The sequence below is a fragment of the Oryctolagus cuniculus genome, chromosome 12 (genome assembly GCF_051225735.1).
Source record: "Oryctolagus cuniculus isolate XC-2025 breed Fujian yellow rabbit chromosome 12, ASM5122573v1, whole genome shotgun sequence".
Taxonomy (NCBI): Eukaryota; Metazoa; Chordata; class Mammalia; order Lagomorpha; family Leporidae; genus Oryctolagus; species Oryctolagus cuniculus.
Genome location: NC_142878.1, coordinates 109,174,488 through 109,193,392, shown reverse-complemented (window position 1 = coordinate 109,193,392; position 18,905 = coordinate 109,174,488). Strand labels below are relative to the sequence as shown.

The 18,905-nt window shown below is 62.7% G+C and overlaps 1 protein-coding gene across 3 annotated transcripts; it reads right to left on the bottom strand.

Moving 5' to 3' along the window:
* Positions 1-4,919: 4,919 nt before the first annotated feature.
* Positions 4,920-16,519, bottom strand: UBL7 (ubiquitin like 7). Of its 3 annotated transcripts, none has more exons than XM_008252404.5 (11): positions 16,401-16,519; positions 14,804-15,016; positions 13,103-13,222; positions 10,228-10,310; positions 8,851-8,935; positions 8,428-8,485; positions 7,750-7,883; positions 7,490-7,539; positions 7,121-7,288; positions 6,639-6,761; positions 4,920-5,145 (listed from the first exon to the last, which is right to left on the bottom strand). In XM_008252404.5, exons 1-11 carry the CDS (start codon positions 16,438-16,440, stop codon positions 5,008-5,010), a joined length of 1,212 nt encoding a protein of 403 aa, XP_008250626.3. In that variant the 5' UTR covers positions 16,441-16,519; the 3' UTR covers positions 4,920-5,007. The 3 variants fall into 3 exon arrangements, with proteins under 3 accessions (XP_008250626.3, XP_051690519.2, XP_051690520.1); XM_051834559.3 differs by having other exon boundaries at positions 16,146-16,455; XM_051834560.3 differs by having other exon boundaries at positions 16,351-16,422.
* Between the last annotated feature and the right edge of the window lie 2,386 nt (positions 16,520-18,905).

Here is an 18,905-nt window from a genome sequence, read left to right as displayed (position 1 = left end):
GGAGACAGAGGAGTTCTAGCATCACTTCCCCTCCTGACCCTGCTCCCCTCGAGGCCAGAGGTGGACGCAGCTCCTGCCTTCTGTGTCTCTCCTTGCCTGCGGGTGGAGCCACGCAGCTCTGCAGGGGCCAAGGGGGACAGGGTGGGAGGTGTCAGTCCAAGGTCACTTTTCCTTTGCGAATGAGTGATCCGGGAACCACAGATCTTGGGAGCGCCACACCTCTGCCCTGCCGGCGCAGCGCCACTCCTGCTTCCACACCCCCAGTGATGGTGAGCTCCCTCACTCCGGGGCCACCTCGTTTAGCCACGACACGGCTTCTCGCCTGCCCTCTGGGGCTGCAGGTCCAGCCCGCTCCTCTTGGGAATTTCAACAGAGAGCTCGCAGCTTTTACACCCCACCCCAACCCCTGGGGTCAATAATCCCACTTCCAAAAAGGCCCCTCCTGGGCTGATTGCTAGGATCCGTCAATGCTGAGCCCGACCCCCGGTTCCGTGCAGTCCAGTGTGGGTCCCACCCTGAGGAGGACTGCCCCTCCCTGCCCGGGGTAGACAGTGGCCTCACTTCTGCGCCCAGAAGGCACTGCCTCGTTTGGGTGGAGATGCTCGGCCATCACACCTTCGGCAGCAACACTGGGCTGCAGGCTTGAGGAAGACGGGGAGGTTAAGTCTGTGACCGGCAGAGGAAGAAGCAAGTCCCCCCCCCCAGCCCCCGGCTGCCACGACCTCCCGTCCTGTCTGTGTCTAGAACGTTCCCCAGGCCTGCATGAGCGCCTGCCACCTGGGATGCACACACTGTCCATATCCACTGACATAACTCAAGGAAGTTAAATCAAGAAGCTGGTCGGGGTAGGTGCTTGGTCGCTGTGTACAACGGCAGCATCCCATATCCCAGTGCCCGGATGGGGTGCTGGCTGCTAAGGCACACATAGGTGTTTGAGTCCCCGCGACCCACGTGGCAGATCTTGGTTTTGGCCCAGCCCTGGCTGTTGTGGGCATTCGGGGAGTGAAGCAGTGAGCGGATCTCTCTTTCTCTCTGCCTTTCAGCCTCCCTCCCCTCGAGCTCTGGCCCCTGGTGGAGCCACCCTGAGCCAGTCCCACCCACGCCCGGGGAAGGCCAGCACCCCAGCACCCACGTCCTCACGAGAGGCACTCATCCGCCCATGGGGGTGGCAGCATCTCCTGCCCAGGGCTGATGGGGAGACCGAGATGGCACAGGCGTGTGCCTTGCTCGGCACCTGGCACAGAGCGCATGTTTGACAGATGAGCACCATGTACGGCCCTGCTGGGAGTCGGCTTTGCCACGGTAGACTGGGCCAGTGCCTGGGTCACTGCAGAACACGCTGCAGTTACTGGCGACGGCACGGCCTGCGGGACGAGGGGCTGGGCTGAGCCGAGGCCAGCGGGGCAGTGGGGCCCAGCCTCTCGGAGATGCTGGGGAAGCAGACGGAGGGAGGGAGTGAGTGAGAAGCCACGTCAGGGTAGGGCTCTGAGAGCTTGGTCTGGGGCCCAGGCCAGATGGGGCTGCGGCAAGGCGCAGAACCGGGCCCATGTGCCCGGCAAGCTGTGCCAGCCCAGCCCGTGTCGGCCCAGCCAAATCTCGAGTTATATCAGGAGAAGGGATCTGTTCGGAAAATTCACCCATTTCTGTGAATTTGCATATTCTATTTTGGGGTCTCTTCCTTTTTTTTGGTTTCCCTTAGCTTCCTAGAAAAGTTCTCGTGATGAGTTCCAGCTTCACCTCTGTTGAACCGCGCTGCTCACCACCACGGCCAGCAGTCCGCTGCCCCCCCCCCCCACTGCCCACCTGCTCCGTCCTCAACCCACAGAGCGGCTCCGCCAGGTCCCCTCGAGGTGACCACGGCTCAAGGCCCCTCGGCCACAGCAGGCCCTCCTTGGCCAGCTCCCTCCAGCTCAGCTCTGGCGAGCCCCGGTCCGGCCCGCCCCATCTGCAACCCATCGGTGCCTGTTGGCTGTGAGGCTGGCCTTCCTCTGCCTCCACCTTTCCCCACACAGGCCCAGACTGCACCTTTAACTTTTGCTGTCAGCCCTGGGGACATCCAGTGGCCTCCAGGACAGCCCCACCCCCTGCCCATGGCACCTGGGGGGCGGGGGGCTCCAGGCACTGAGAAGCGCTGGTGCCTTCCAAGGCCCAACCCAGCTCCTGATTCCGGCTGTGCCACCTCCCCCTCAGCCTGCCTGCTGCTCCCCCGCACGGAGCTGGTCTGTCCCTCGCACCTCGCATCCCCCCACCCCGCCGCAGCTCTGGCTGAGGCAGGAGCCTCCTAGCTGGCCGCCCACCCTGTCTCACTTCCCCCAAGTCCAGCCTCCACGCAGCTGCTGGTATCTCACACGGCAGTCTGGGCCTCCTCCCCCCTCCACATACAGCCCTGCCGGAAGCCACTCGAGGGGTGCCCTCCCCATAAGACCCCAACCCAGCCTGACCCATGGGCCGTGGGCAGCTCCGAGTGACACAGACCTGGGTTTCTAGGCCAGCTTGTCCCTGTCCCGAGCATGAGACCACAGAGAGACCATGCCACCTCCCGATCCTGTGATGCCCTCAGTGAGGTGGCAACAGAACACTCCCAGTTCCCAAAGACCTCAGTTCTAACCCCTAAAGCCCCCCTCCCAAGTCCCACCCCAATCTGTGCACAGCAGCGAGTGCACTATTAATTCTAAGTCACAAATTCTCTCCCTCCTCCAGCTCCCGTTTCCCTTATGCACTGAGGGCAAGCCCGACACCCCAGCCCAGCTGTTCCCCACAGCACTCAGCACACGCACCTTCCTGCCCCTCAGGCTTGGGAGCCCCAGGGAACGCCCCTTCCTGTGAGCCCCCGCAGGCCCTGGCCTGGCTGTCGCCATCGTGTTGGCCTGGCACACAGCGGAGGCTCCGTGTTTGTTGAAAGAGTGAGGGGGACAATGCTCAGGAAGGCGTCCCCGGCCCGCGGAAAGCCCCAGACTCAGTGGGGGCACCTGTCAGGCTCGGCATCGCCGTGCAGGAAGCAGGCCAGCCCCTGGAGGAAAGGCCTGACAAAGGAGGGAAAGGGAAGCCATGGGGCTGCTCAGTTCTGGGAAGCAGCAGGACCGGCTCCAGGGGCAGGCGAGGGGGCGGGGAGGGAGCCAGGGGCTCGTGCTGGGGTGGGGGGTGAGCCGCTGTGGAACGGACACCAGCCCCCCGCAGCTGGGATCACGGCGGGCACTCGGAGGCTGTGTGGGCCCCGCCTGAACAACTCGGGCCCCCGAGAACCGCACTGGTCAGTGAAAGGCGGAAGGTGGGGGCTCCCTGGTCTCTGCTCCCAAGCACGAGGCAGCTGGGGCTCCAGGCAGACCCCTGAGGCGCACAGAGGCCCAGAGAGTCGAGTCCTTGCTGCCAGGCTAATCCCAGGCTTCAGTGAGAACTGCAGCGGTGGGCATCTGGCCTCTCAGGACCCTTGCATCCCCTACTGGAATTCCTGGGTTCAAGGCAGAGTGACAGAGAGGGTGACGCCGAGAGATCCTCCACCCCAGATGGCAACCACTGGGGCTGGGCCAGGCAAAGCCAGGAACCCAGAACTCCATCCACGTCCCCACTGGGGGGTGGCAGGGGCCCAAGCACTTGGGCTGTCTTCCACCACTTTCCCAGACGCACTAGCAGGGAGCTGGATCAGAAGCTGAGTGCCCGGCACTCAAAGCCGCCCTGACATGGGAAGCCAGCAGCGCAAGGCTTAGCTTAACCCTCTGCACCACAACCCCAGCCTCCTGAGAACGCACGGCCTGGGAGACAGCAGTGGTGGCCCAAGTACTTGGGTCCCTGCCATTCACGTGGGAGACCCGGATGGAGTGAGCTCTGGCTTTGGCCCGGCCCCACCCACACCTGACTATGGTGAGCACCTGAGGAGTAAACTAGTAGATGAGATACCTCCTCCTCTCTGCCTTCCAAATTGTTTTTAAAACTTTTTTAATGTTTAAAAAAAAAAAAAGAAAGAAATGCAGAGAATTCATATTTCCTAGAGAAGATAGGGACTAGCGTCCCACCTAGGCCATACTGGAGATGTCCCGCCCTGGGAGGCAGCAGGCGACACTACCTACGTGGGAGACCCGGAGTGAGTTCTGGGCTCCCGGCTTTCCCAGCTGTTGCAGGCATTTGGGGAGTGAACCAGGAGATGGAAGATCTGTCTCTATTTTTCAAATACAGAGAAAATAAACTAAAACAAATAAACCCATTACTGATAAGCCGGGGGTGATCCAGAGAAAAGAACGTGATGTGCTGGGGTCCCCACCAGGCCAGGGCAGAGGGGCAAGCAGAACCCCACTCCGGAAGCAGCGCCCGTGGACGGGTGAGCAGGCTGTCCCCACGAGGGGTGAACCCTCCCTCCCAGCGAGACGAGAGGAAGCTGAGTGGCCAGGACGGGTCAGTGCACTCAGAACGTCAGCAGGCGTGAGACAGCCCAGGGAGCCCTGCGCCGTGTCAGCTCCCAGAGCCACAGGGAGGGACCCGCCTCCTGGAGCAGCTCTGGGGCCCCAGTCCGGCATCAGAGGGTGCTCGGCAGGACTAGGGGAGGGACAGGGAATCTTCTGGAAGCCTTTGAGAGGGAAGTGATGCGCGGGGCCGCCAACTCCCACTGCTCCCCCTGAAAGTCTACTGGGCCCCTCTCTACATGCGGACACTCGGGGCAGGAGCCTCTGTGGTCAACCTGTGACTGGGCAGCAGCCCTGCCATGGCCTTGGCCACACCCTGAGGCTGCCACACCCAAAGCACCTGAGTCCGGGCCACTCCTGGAAACTTCTCCCCAAGATGACGGTGTGTCACCCCGAATCTCACGACGGGCCCAGAACCAGGACCAGGCCTGCTCCCCGGTGCCACGGTACCAGGCCCCACACACCGCTTGTCTCCATACGTGCCCCCAGCTCCAACCAGTCAAGAAGGCCACGCGCTGGACGAGGTGGGAGAGCTGACCATCAGGTATATTGGGGAGGGGAGGGGCGCCGGCGGCCACCCCTGCAGCCTGCTGGGGGCTCAGGGGGGCGGCGTTCACGGGGCTCCCCCTGCGAAGATGAGCTCCAGGGCCGCCTGGATGTCGCCCCCGGTGGCCTGCAGGGCCCGCAGGCTCAGCTCGTCGTCCTGGATGCCCATGTCACGCAGCTGCTGCAGCTGGGGCTGCCACTGGCTCTGCGGAAAGACGGGGGCAGGGCGGTTAGCGGGGCCCCGAGGGAGGGGGTCCCGGGGTGACGCCACGGAGCACGGGCGGCCACAGGCCACAGGCTGGGGCAGGCTTCCCAGAGAGCCTTAACATGAGGACCCGAAGACAAGACACAGATCACTCCATGTTCTCCTGCTGTACCTTCTCTCTCTCACACACACACACGAGATGATAAAAATAACTCCTTAACAACCCTGGATGTCCTGAAACCACCCCCGCCGAGCTGTGTGTAATCTTTCGCCTTAACGCCGCCGACTGCTCAAACGTCATCTACACGCACAGCCCAGGGTGGAGCCCGCAGGGGCCGGGGGACGCCCTGGGACCCAGTGGCGCCTGCACTCCCTGCGCAGCAAGCCGGCCTGTTCTCCTGCGGGCTCACTGCTCCTGCGTTCTCGGCCCCCCTCCCGTGCACAGGCGAGCTTGCCCTTGGCGCGATGTTTGCCTCTCCAGGTAGCTTCAGACTGCGTGGGGTTGTTTGCTTTGCCATGAAGAAGTCGTCCCCGTTACAACTTCACACTCGTCCCTCTGCTGTCTCACGGCCCCTAGGTTGTGAGTCCGCCCTGCACGGCCTTCTCCCCCGTGAGGACCTGACGAAACGCACCCCCACTAGCGCTCCTTGGCTTCATTAATACCTCCTATCTCCTGACAGAGGCGTACACAACGTGGGGAAAATGAGGCGTTCACACGTGGGCAGAAGGCTGGGTTAGAAACGCCAGTCCCGAGCAGCAGCAGGGTGCGAGCGTGGAGGAGAAACCGCACACGTCAAACCCGGAGTCACCTCACAGGCGGGCGGAGCCAGGGAGCTCTGGGAGCAGCGAGCAGGCCCCCAGCGGTGCCCACGTGTCCCGCGGCTCCCCCACTGCTCACGGGGCCACGCCAGGCAGTGACGACCACGGGCGCTGGAACCCTGCCTTCCCCACTGCATAGCTCTGCGACCCTGGACAAGGGCTGGGAGCGATGGTCAGCCCACAGGCTCGCCATGAGGACAGACAGCGCCGGCACCAGGATCCGTCAGGCCAACCGCTCCCCCGCGTGCCCCGGGCCCGCTCGCGGTCAGAGCCAGCGTGAGCTCCTGGGCCGGCACCCGCCGAGGCCCTGCTCTCTCCGCCCGGCTCCTGGCAGCTGTGCACCCGGACTCTGCTCATGCAAGGAGCCACCTGTGCCTGGAACCGTGCCCTCGCGGCCTCACACACCTGCCCCTGCCAGGGGCTTCAGCATTGCTTCTTCAGCAAACGCCCCCTGGCCCGGGCCCTCCCCGGGCGGCGGGGCTTCTCGCCTCACCATTCCCGGACCCGCACCAAGCTGGCCTCTGGGACAGGGAGCAGGGCTGCTGGCCCCGGGCCCGGCTCCCTGAATGGACCAATGGTCCTCCAGGTCAGGCAGGCAGTCCGGCCGCGGGCACTGAGGGCAGGAGCCGAAGCCGCAGGGATGGGGGCCCCGCACAGGAAGTAGGCAGACTGACCTGTGGGCTGGGCTGCCCGGAGGCCTGCAGGGCGTGCTGCAGGGCCTGGCTGAAGAGGTCGCTGGTGATGGGCGTCCCGGGCTGCGCGCCCGAGGCCAGCGGGGACGTCCCTGAGGAGTGGCCCTGTGGACAGAGCAGGGGTCAGCACCGGTCTCCCCGCTGGGCCACGGCCCCCAGAGGCACCCAGAGGCTTTCCACGTGGCCAGGAAAGTTCGCGGCTTTTCTGCTCCAGAGACACAGACTCTGAGCCCCAGCCCGGCCCAGGACGCCAGTTCCAGCAGAGAAAGGCGGGGCCGGCGTGGCATGGGCTCTACAGGGCGGGGAGACGGTGCCACTCGCGTTCCCGAACAGGAAGTGAGCTGAGCTGCCCTGAGACCCCCGGACTCCAGCCCAGCCCCAGGGCCAGCAGGGGCAGACCCACTCCGCCTCTGGGGAGCTGCGCCCCTTGAGCCCTGCCGTGGCCACCCCGGCCCTCTTCATACCTGGGTGCCAGGAGTTGGCGTGTGGGAGCTGCTCTCCGGGGTGCTGGCCAGGGCCAGGGCAGTGGCCAGCTCGCTCTGGGTGATGGGCCGGGGGCCGGCCGCCCCACTGTAGCCCAGGGACGCTGGGCGGGAGCTGGACGCACTACTGGAGGGCGTGGGCCGGGAGCTCTGGAGGTGGGAGAGACTCTGTGGGGGGGCGGCACCGGAAACTCCCAGGGAAGCCCCCCACCCCGCCGCACTCTAGAGTGTTCTGGGAGAGACTCCCCAAGCTCCTGGGCTCAGAAAGGGACTGCAGGACCCAACCCTGGCCCCGGGGAGGGCTCACTCTCGGGCCGTCACCCCCAGAGGGCAGGCAGCCAGGCCACTCACTGAGTGGAAGTCGTCCTCGTCGTCAGAGAGCCCGTCAAACAGGAAGCCACCTGGAGGAGGGCGAACAGATTTCAGGAGGAAGAACAGAAAGGCACAGGCGCAGCTCCAGACAGCGCCAGTCACTCTCCAAATCCGTCAGCTCATTCTCCCCTCGGAAAATTACAGGACAGATGCACTTCCTGACTCAAACCGAGCGCTCCCAAGGAACGCCCTCTGCCAGCGCTAAACATAGCTGCCGGAGCGCCGGCGCTGGGGCTCACCTGGCACGTCGCGGTACGAGCTGGAGGGCAGGTTCCGGCCAGAGGACTCAGCCCCCGGCATCGGGGTGCTGCCTGCCACCGAGTGCAGCACCAGGACGATGGCGTTGACCAGGGCCGGGTGAGCAGGCACCAACCTGGGACAAGGGCAGGAAAACACCAAGGGCGACTCAGGAGACGGGCTCGGCCGCATGGGAGCGTGGGGCGTCTGCCCCTCAACTCCTCCGTCCTCGGCGTCTCCCGCCAGGGAGCTCTGCCCTCCTGCTCCCTGCCCCGGCCGCGGCAGCAAGGCCTTCAGTTCCCAGGGGGAGGGGGCTTTGGGCTGCCCACTGCCCGAGAAGCCCTCGCTCTTCCTGGCCTCCTGACAGACAGCTGTCCCTCAGCCCATCCTCCCAAAGACAGAAACCCCCACAGGTGCTCACGTCCCAGTGCAGGCACAGAACCCTCTCGGGGTCACTCTGGGCACCTAACACAGCACCAGCTACACGCACAGTCGTCACAAAATGACAAGGAAACCTGCGCAATTTTCCTTTTTCTTTTTTTAGCATTTTCAATCCACGGTTGGTCAAATCCACTGGTAGGGAGCACTGGCTGTGTCCAAGGTAGCCTTGGTGACAGCCTGGGGGACGGCCCCACGAGCAGTGGGCCTGACCACTGCAGGGCTGTGATGGGCGCACTTACGTGTCGAGCATGTTGGGATCGGCGAAGACGGAGAAGAGGTCTTTGTCCTGGAGCACCCCTGAAAGAGAACAGGGGTTCCCCAAGAATGGAACTCTGGCCAGACCCTGCAGGTCTCAGAGCACCCAGCAGCGTGCCCGCCCCTCACCCCACACGGTGCAGCCCCGAGGGCCCTCACTCCAGCTGCCTTCCCCGCGCCCCAGGGCTTCCCTCATCCATTACAGCGTGCAGGATGCGTCCTCTACTCGCCTCACCACGCCGGCTGGGCCGCTGTCTCGCCGTGGGACTGAGCTCGCTCAGAAAGCTGGGCGCACGGAGCGACCCTGAAGCCGCCCTCCTCCCACAGACCAGTGCCTGCAGGGAGACTGGCTCCTCCGGGTTTCTCCTTCCCAACCGCTCCCACGTCCTCGGCAGGCCCGCACCTACCGAGAGCAATGGGGTCACTGCTGAGGCCCGGGGTGGCCACGATGATCTGGTCCAGAGACTCCTTATTGCTGAGCATTTTGAAGACCTGCAGGAGGCAGGCAGGGCTGAGCTCTCCCAGCAGCCCAGGGCCCTGCCCAGGCACCCACTCTGCCGCGGGACGGCCCTGTCGAAGCGCGTGCCACGTGCACCCCGCGGGGAGCAGGGCCCTGGAGACACACACACCGCTCCAGCAAGGGAAGCAAACAACAACAATAGAAAACACAGGGCCACGGGAAACCTTCCGTCTCCGTGGGCTGCCCCCGTGTGCAGTTCTAACACAGGAAACGCAAGTGCTCAGCACGGCCCAGGAGCGCAGCCCCGGAAGTCCCTTCCGTCTCTGCACGATTCCTTCACTCCGCCCCGACTGCGACACTCACAGCTGTACTCAGCAGCCCCTCTCCCCGGGGAGGAATCCCACCCAGTAAGGGCGGCAGGCAGGCAGCTCAGGCAACGTCTGGGTGTGGCCTGGCAGAGGTGGGGCGTGCACCCTTCGGTTGTCACCACCCTCTCTCTGTGACAGAGGTCTTAGCTCTATCATTAAAAGGAAGCCGCCGCCTGCGACGCTGACATCCCATGTGGGCGCCGGTTCGAGTCCCCGCTGCTCTACTTCTGATCCAGCTCCCTGCTAATGCACTTGGGAAAGCAGCAGAGGATGGCCCATGTCCTTGGGCCCCTGCACCCACTTGGGAGAGGGTGCTCCTGGCTGCTGGCTTTGGTCTGAACCAGCCCTGCCCATTGCAGTCATTTGGGGAGTGAACCAGCTGATGGAAGATTTCTCTCTGTAACTCTCCGTAACTTTGCCTTTCAAATAAACAAATCTTTTTTTTTTTTTTTTTTTTTTTTTTGACAGGCAGAGTGGACAGTGAGAGAGAGAGACAGAAAGAAAGGTCTTCCTTTTGCTGTTGGTTCACCCTCCAATGGCCGCTGCGGCTGGCGTGCTGTGGCCGGTACACCGTCGCTGATCCGATGGCAGGAGCCAGGTGCTTCTCCTGGTCTCCCATGGGGTGCAGGGCCCAAGCACTTGGGTCATCCTCCACTGCACTCCCTGGCCACAGCAGAGAGCTGGCCTGGAAGAGGGGCAACCGGGACAGAATCCGGCGCCCCAACCAGGACTAGAACCTGGTGTGCCGGCGCCGCTAGGTAGAGGATTAGCCTAGTGAGCTGTGGCGCTGGCCAACAAATGTTTAATTAAAAAAAAAAAAAAAGACTCTCCAGTGTGGCTGATACTGGCTCTCTGGAGGCAGACAGACAGGGCCAAACCTCCCCAGGAGCTCCCAGCTGCTGTGCAGCAGGCGTCCCACCGCCACCCCCACCGCTCGCCTGTTCTCACACACTCACCGCCTCCCTGTAGGACGAGCTGCTGTGCAGGGCAGTGTGCAGCACCCGGAACTCCCTCATGGCAGCCACCTTGTCCACAGGCTCTGGGAACACGACACCGTCAGCGACCACAGCCCAGGCCCCACCCCACGCCCGTGGCAGCCCCACCTCAGCCCGTGCCCAGGTCAGCCTGGTCTGCAAGCTCCCTTCCCTCTCGCTCCCCAGGAAGGAGCGGCCATTCACAAAAAATGCTTTGTGCCAACCATGTGAAGACGGCACTCTCTTCTGAGTACCTTCAAGTAGATAAACCAGCAGCCGGGAGAGAGCGCTCTGGCCAGCCCGCGGCAGGGACTCGAGGCTTAGCCGGGAGAGAGCGCTCGGGCCAGCCCGCGGCAGGGACTCGAGGCTTCTCAGATTCAAAGGGAGAATGTATGACACTACTCTGCCAGGCCAGCGTGGTGACAGTCGGAGCGACCGTGTCACAGTATGTCACAGACACCAAGCCCAGCACCTGCCCCCAAGTGGAGGAGACAGGAGGGAAAACAGCACTGAGGCAGGATCCGGCCACTGCTTCTCTCGGGTGTTTTCTTTCAGGTTTCTCTAAATATTATTTTTCCCTCTTAAAGAAATATACAAACAACAAAACACGCTGTACTTCCAGGCTCTTACCCAACTCAGCACACTCCCCAAAGCGAGCGTGTCAACAGGCCCCAAATTCCTTTGCGACCCCTGGACACTGCGACCCATACACAGGGCACTCCAGAAAGCTCATGGAAAATGGAATTAAAAGCTCAGTTTGCTTTGGCGCAGAGAACTTCTACCCGTGTGTGCGAGAAGGTCCGGCAGTTGTCTCAGGTCCGCCGGGTGCCCTCGCTATTCAGGACATCAGCCCACTTCACAGGGGAAGAAATGTGAGTGGCGCGAGGGGAGCAGCGGGAAGCTCACCCTGGGCACTGCTCAAGGCCGCTCCCTGTGACCTTACACGTTCTGCACCACCCAGCTCCAGGGCAACACTCCCAGAGCGAGGGGAACAGCACCCCGGGGTGCAACCTGGCAGCACGCCCCTGGCTCGGTGCTCCTCATGAGGGTGCCTCCTTCGACAAATATGCACCTAAGTGACCCAAGGCACCTGCTGCGCGTGAAGCCCACACCTGGCTCTGGGCCAGGCACAGGACTGCAGGCAAGAACCCGCCACCAGGGAGCCCCTGGCAGGAGAAAGGAGACCGGATGCAACGGACAAGCCCACGGTCACACACGCCGGCGGAGACCTCGTCCCAGCTCGGACACTGGGAACGTGGCGGCGGACGGCCATCACTGAGGCAGGGCCAGGACACACGGCTGCCTCCCGCAGAGGTGTTTCCTGGGGGAAGAAGGGGCCCCGAGCCTCAGCAGGAACACGCACAAAGCAGAATGTGGGTGCTGAAGGAGCAGCAAGCGGCTGCCTGGGACTGCAGCTCGGGGCGCGTGCACACCCATGGGCCTAGAGCAGGCTGACGTGAGACCCTGAATTCAGCGCTCTGTCTCCCGCTCCACAGGACCGAGGACGTCTAGGGCTGGCTCCCATCCAGCAGGAGAGTCAGAGATGTGCTTCCTTGGAGCAGTGCCCATGGAGAAAGTCTGAATGGTGTCACAAATCAATTTCTTTTGAGATCTCGAAGTCCATCTGTTTCAAACATAAATGTCCAGGAGAAGGCCTCGTCCTATCCCGAGCTGGCAACGGGCTAAGAGGGGCAGGAAGAAGCCAGGCTCTGCAGGCCAGGAAAACCCAGGTCCCGCCCCAGCTCTGCTTTCTGAGTAGGTGACCTTGAATAATACCCCTGCAGGCCTCTGCATCTACGGAGCGCTCATGCCGCCGCCGCCCCTGCAGGGCCGCTGGGATGATGGAGTGTGGCATCAAAGGGAAAGCCTGGCTCACGGGAGCCACACATGTTTCTTCCTTCTGTCAACTTCCTCCAGCCAGAGAGCACGCGGCCCGCCCGCATCCGAGCAAGCTGGGCCCACTGCTCCAGCCAGAGACGCAGGCTTCGGGCTTGGGCTGGGGCTGGGAGGTCTGCAGAGGCAGAGTGGGGTGATCTCACGACTGGGCGTCTTTTAGAACTCTCATCTACAAGGAAGGAAAACGACAGGTGCACGTGGGGAAAGGCAGCGTGCCAGGAGAGGGGCTGTCTAGGCCAGGCGTTAGGCTTGGACCCTGCTTCTGGCCTGACCCACAGCGGCCGCAGGTGTCCCTGTGCGAGGCCGGCGGCCGGCGCAGGTGTCCAGGCCCACAGCACTGCAGGGCTGCCCCTCTCTTCCTCGCTGCCGTCAGGAGATGGTCTGTCCTTCCCGTTCCCGGCAGGAATGTCGGCCTAGGCTGACAGCTCGTCACAGCGATCGCGAACACCACAACAGCGAGTCGAACAAGTCAATCTCTCTCACACAACGTGGCTTTACCCTGGGGGCGGGGGAGCTAGTACGCCGAACAGATTTCCACTGGGAATTCCAAGCGGCGCCTTCTGTGGGTGGATCAGGAGGCCTCGGAGCTCTGCACACGCTAAGAGCCACGTGCACACCAGGAAGGCAGGGTAGTCAGCTGACGGGGCCCGAGGGGCGGACGTGCGTGAGGATTTGCCAATGAGAAGGAAGAGCAGAGCTTTCCCGGGGCCGAGAACAACACTAAAGGAGGGACCCAGAGCCACTGTAACCAGACCCACGTTCCAACCCCCGCGAGGGCAGTGAGTGGAACTTACACACATCTCGCCGCAGCGGCCAGCAAGGCCCAAACGGGACTCTGTTTACCAACGTGGTCTGATCCCGTAAGTAACAAACCAACCCCCCCTGCTGCTGCCTGGGGAGCGCGCTGACCCCTCCCTCACAGAAGGCCCGCCCACTTGTGCAACGGCCGACCCCTACTCACCCGGTTTCTGATCAGGCTCAGGCCAGGACTTGCGCAGGACGTGGACGGTGGACCCAGGCTGGATGCCATAGAAGTCAAGGGTCTGGTCATCTTTCAGCTTCCGGCCACAGTAGATCAAATCTGAGAAGAACCGCCCCTTTACAGTTTGCTCCTCCAACAATGTACAGTTTCTGGCCCCGGAGAACCTTACTTTGGTCGCACAGACAGCTGGGGAGTGATGTACACTTTAAAGGACACTCTTATTTAATAGATTTTTTTATTTTATTTATTTTTTTTTTTTTGACAGGCAGAGTGGACAGTGAGAGAGAGAGAGACAGAGAGAAAGGTCTTCCTTTTGCCGTTGGTTCACCCTCCAATGGCCGCCGCGGCCGGCGCGCCGCGCTGATCCGATGGCAGGAGCCAGGAGCCAGGTGCTTTTCCTGGTCTCCCATGGGGTGCAGGGCCCAAGCACCTGGGCCATCCTCCACTGCACTCCCTGGCCACAGCAGAGGGCTGGCCTGGAAGAGGGGCAACCGGGACAGAATCCGGTGCCCCGACCGGGACTAGAACCCGGTGTGCCGGCGCCGCTAGGCGGAGGATTAGCCTAGTGAGCCGCGGCGCCGGCCATTTAATAGATTTTTTAAAAAGTATTTCTTTTGGGGCCGGCACTGTGGCTCACTTGGTTAATCCTCCGCCTGCGGCGCTGGCATCCCATATGGGCGCCGGGTTCTAGTCCCGGTTGCTCCTCTTCCAGTCCAGCTCTCTGCTGTGGCCCAGGAAGGCAGTGGAGGATGGCCCAGGTGCTTGGGCCCTGCACCCCATGGGAGACCAGGGGGAGGCACCCGGCTCCTGGTTTCAGATCGGCGCAGCTCTGGCCATAGTGGCCATTTGGGGAGTGAACCAATGGAAGGAAGACCTTTCTCTCTGTCTCTCTCTCTCACTGTCTATAACTCTACCTGTCAAAAAAAAAAAAAAATGTCTTTCTTCAAAAGGCAGAGCCGGGTAGAGGGGGAGGCAGAGACAGAGGTCTTCCATCAGTTGGCTCACTCTCCACATGTCTGCGATGGCCGGGGATGGACCAGGCTGAAGCCGGGAGCCCGGAACCCCATCCGGGTCTCCCACGTGGGTGGTAAGGGCCCAAGTTCTTGAGCCATCATCTGCTGGCTTCCCAGGCGCATTAGCAGGGAGCTGGGTTGGAAGCAGCGCAACCAGGACCCAAACCGGCACCCGTATGGGATGCCGGCATCACGAGCGGCAGTATCACAATGCCGGCTTCAATCAATGGATTTTAACAATTGTTAGGACAAACTCATAAAATGGAGTTACACGGAAACTGGCACAGAAAAGCTCTCCAGCTTAACCCTGCGGACGCTGCGAGATTCAAATGAACGGGACAACGCAAGAACCAAAAAAACCTTCCAATCGATCGTCCCGAATGCTACCCGCTGAGCAGTCCTCCCCGGCCGACCCTCCCTCCCAGGTGTCTGCCCTTCGAGAGGCAGAGCTCAGTGAGGTCACAGGCGGGCAGCTGGTGGTGAAGCGGTCAGTACAACACGGACTGAGATGGCAACCAGCCGCTTTGTTGTAAGACACGTGTGTCTGGTCAGCCAACACGCACGTCCCTGGTGTACCAACACCTCCAGACAAATCCAAGCCCAGGACTCCAGAAGCGCCCTCCTCAGAGAGAGCCGAGAGCCGCCCAACCTCGACGCGGAGGCTCACCGATCAGCTCGGGGTCCGGGACAGACTCCTGGAGTTTGCCGGCAATCAGCTGCTTCAGGAAGGAGATACTGTAGCCCCCCAGCGAGTATTCCCCCAGTTCTGTCTCTGGCAACCGGAGAACAGACTTGGGGGCCAGGGGCTGGTCAGCCAGCCTCACTGCCAGGTGCCAGTCTGAGAGAGACATCCTCTCTCGTTCGCGCTCTCTCTTTCTCCCTGTGAAAGAACACAGCCTCAGTGGCCGGAGCCCAGGCCCCTCCCCACCACGCCCACCTGCCAAGGGGCTGACTGAGAGACAGGTGTCGTGAAGCCCGGGATGCAGCATCTGGGCCAGAACCAGCACTCATCCTGCGTCGGGCAGCAGGGGCCTGCAGCACCATCCAACCCCACAGGAATGTCCTGAGGCGCAAAGGAAACCACCCAGCCCCCTCTCCTCTACCCACTCACTCCCGGCTTCATAGCAAGTTCTCTGCCTGCTGCCTCTCACCAAACCTCCACGAGGCCACCCAACTCACCATCGTAAACCTGATTTATTTACATTTTATTTGCAAGGCACGGAAACAGACACCTGCCACTCTCCATTGCCCATCGGCCAGTGTCTGGGGGCCCCGAATTCAACCCACGTGTCCCAGGTGCATGGCCGGGGTCCAGCTCCTTGAGCCATCACCTGCTGAAGTGCAGCAGGAGGAGCTGGGATTTGAACCCCCGCACTGCGACGTGGGAGGCGGCGCCCGGGCGGGGCCTTTAACCGCTGCCCCTCCCCCCCGGGCCTGCCCCCCAGCGCTTTGACACGCAGGTGCGGTCCGGTCACTTCTCTGCTTATGACCGCTCCAGCGGCTCCACGCTCTGACCTGCACAGCCCGGCTTGAAGGTTCCTCCCCATCAGAGCTCCGCCCGGCCCCACCTCGCCGCCAACCGCCCACCGCCCAGGGCACAGGCCCGCTCACCCGTGTCCTCTTCCCTTTCTGGCCTCTTGGCACACTTCTAGCAAGACCGACCCACCTACAACCTCCTCCGTGTCCACGTCCCCTGCCCCCTGGAGGCAAAGGGGGCTACAGCTTCCCATCAGCGCCCCCGCCCCCGCCCCACACTGCCAAGAAGACCCTAAAATCTGCCGCCTTTAGGGTCTCCGTCCCTGGTACACACGGCCGGCCAGAAAATAAATCGGGAACCTCTGAGGGTGGGAGACTCGGGTCAGGCCCTTGTCACAGGCATCGCTACCGCCTCAAGCAGGCCTCTGGCAGCAGAGAGGACGGAAAAGGCTACGAGGCTGCACCCCCAAGGGACCTCCCACCCCAGGTTCAAGACAGGGAAGAGATGCGGGAAGGGGGCTTTTTATATGCACCGCGCTCACTGAAGCCGGACACGCGTTCCCGAGGCGGGCAGCACCATCCCTCCACTCGACGCCGCGATCGAGACCCGGTCACGATCACGGACAGGGACGGGTGGGGGCAGGGGCGCTGTCCCACGGCGACCCCAGCGCTCTCGCGCGGCCAGTTAACCAGTCGCCCCCCGTGCAGCCCGCGCGACCCGGGGCCCGGCGCCCTCACCCGTCCCGCGGAAGGAACCCGGCCGCAGGGCCGCCGGTGTAAACACTCACTCAGGCCCTCGCGCCGGAAACCGGAAGCGCCGCGCTGCATTGTGGGAGTTGCAGTCCCCGCCGTGGCCCCGCCCCGGGCGGGCTCGTGGCGGCGACGCTTCCGGTTCCGGGGAGGGCGCGGCTTCCGGGATGTTCGAACTGCCCCGCGGGAGCGCTGCGCCTCGCCTCTCTGTGGGCAGCGTCCCGCATCTTCCGCCCCCGCGAGTCGCGGGACAGGCATTTGTGGGTTTTTTCGTTTTTTTTTGTTTCAAAGACAGTGTCCAGCCCGGCGGTTCCCGCGCGCCGCTGAGGAGCGTGTGGGGTCCGGCGGTGGAGACGCCCGCCGCTGGGCCCTCGGCGGCCCCTGACCCGCGTCCCGCCGCGACCCCTCCTTCCCTTCGCTACGCCCGTCGCCGGTGGGCTCTCCGCCCACGCGTGGAGTCGGCCTCTTTTGCGCCCGCCGCCAGCGACTTACCCATGGGGGCGTCCCGGTGTGCGCCCGGCTTTGGTCCCGGAGGGGCTCCCGGGGCGCCCTCTGCCGCGGCGGGGTGCGGAGGGGGAGTTTGCACGAGTTTAGAGTTAGCTTCCGTGCTGGAGAGAGACTCCGGACCGGGCTCGGGGTGGGGTGGCCTGGAGCCCCGAGAGGAGCCGCCGCAGAAAGGGTGGATGTCCGGAGGTGGCGAGGTAGACGATGGCGGCCGCCGGGGCTGCTCCGCCGGCCACAGGATGACCGCCCCCCTGCGGGGCTCCCCCAGGGTCTGCCCTGGCTTCGGACGCCGGCCACAGGATGACCCCCGCCATGGGCTCCCCCAGGGTCTGCCCTGGCTTCGGACAGCGGCCACAGGATGACCCCCGCCCCTGATGGGCTTCCCCCAGGGTCTGCCCTGGCTTCGGACACCGGCCACAGGATGACCGCCCTCCTGCTGGGCTCCCCCAGGGTCTGCCCTGGCTTCGGACGGAAGCCCAGGCCCCTCATGGCTGTCCCCATAGGCGCCCCCTTAGCCCACCCTACCGGCCCGCCCTTAGCCACGCCACGTCTCAGGAGTCGCCCCAACCATCCCGCCCTATTTGGGGTCCTGTCTGCCTCGCTGACCACGCTGCCCGTCTTGTTATTAGACGTCCGTACTGTGCCTTGGCGCCTGCAGCAGGAGCCCGCGACCCTGTCTGACCGCGCTGGGAGCTTGTGAATATGTTCTTTAGAGTAGTTTTGGCCTCTCCGTGGGGGAATGGACTCTGTCCTGCCCTCCACCGGACTAGGGCCTGGCCCATAGTGGGTGCGCAGTAAGGAAGTGTTGGATGGATTCTTCGGGCCACAGCTATGCGCTCTAGCTGTCTTGCTCCCCAAGAGGAGATGAGCAAGTGGATGAGGGAATAAACAGATTCTTTGGGAACCCAGCCGTGGATGGGCGCTGGGCTCCAACGTGAGGGTCGGCCGGGTCCTAGAGAAAATGGGAACCTGGACGCAAGACCGGGACGCAGGAGCAGGCCCAGCCCTTCGGCCCGTCCACGGTGAGGGGCTCTGAGATAGCGCTGGGCCATCAGAACCGGCAAGAGAGCGAGCAGCCCACGCAGCACCCCTCACAGCGCGTGGGTGCTGACATGTTACAAATAGCGTTCTTTCCTGCTTTTGAAATTAATACAAGGATTTCTGGGTCTGGCGAGGTAGCAGCAAAAGTCCCAGCCCAAGTGTGTGTAGAATACTAATAATTCTATGCAACCCAAGCGTGAATGGAGTCATACATGAGGACCGCACGGCTGCAGTCCCAGGAGAAGTGGAAAAGCCCCCGCCGGAGATGGAGGAACCGAAACGCAGCGGTGAGCGTCAGCGCCGCTGGGCCCCTCCCCAGAAAGACTTGCGGTCTGGGCAACCTTGCGGGAGTTTTTGCTTTAACACCTGAGATGCTGAAACTGACAACCAGCTCCGCCTGAAGTTGAAACCCTTAAAATAGCTGCACCCTAAGTGAAAGGGCGGAGAGCGGGGAAGGTCACGGCCAGCCTGCAGGGAGGGTACGGGAAGTTCTCTCTGCCTGGCCCGGCGAGGGCAGTGGGCGGGGAGTAGATGTGTGAAAGTCGGGCTCACCCGAGAATCGGAAACCAGAACGTGTCTTTGTGCCCGTGTGAGGGGGACTTTCCAAGGCTGTGCAGGAACACCCAAAGCTGGTCCTGAGGCTCATGGCAAAGCAACATAAATGCTCTTTGGAGCAAGCCAAAGCTGTCTGACAGGAAATAAGAAAGCCAAACTGAGCGTGTGTGTGTGTGTGTGTGTGTGTGAGCAAACCATTAGCAAATATTCACGGAAAGTTTTATTGTGAAAGTCAAAAATCAGGTGACTGTGTATGAGTCAGTTTCTGTCAATTCTGTCCCATTAGTGTGTGTTTTTTTTTTTTTTTTTAGGTTGATGGATTTGAAAGAGGGAGAGGCAGATCTTCCACCCCCTGGTGTACTCCCCAGATGGCTACAATGGGCGGAGCAGGGCCTAGAGCTTCTTCCTGGTCTCCCACGTGGGTGCAGGGTCTCAGCACTTGG

Coding starts and splice junctions, on each gene's coding strand:
- UBL7 (XM_051834559.3), bottom strand. CDS start 16,440: ATGCAGCGCGGCGCTTCCGGTTTCCGGCGCGAGGGCCTGAGTGAGTGT. Junction 13,223..14,803: donor CCCGGACCCCGAGCTGATCG/GTGAGCCTCCGC, acceptor GGTTCTTCTCAG/ATTTGATCTACTGTGGCCGG. Junction 5,146..6,638: donor CCGGGCAGCCCAGCCCACAG/GTCAGTCTGCCT, acceptor GTCTTTCCGCAG/AGCCAGTGGCAGCCCCAGCT.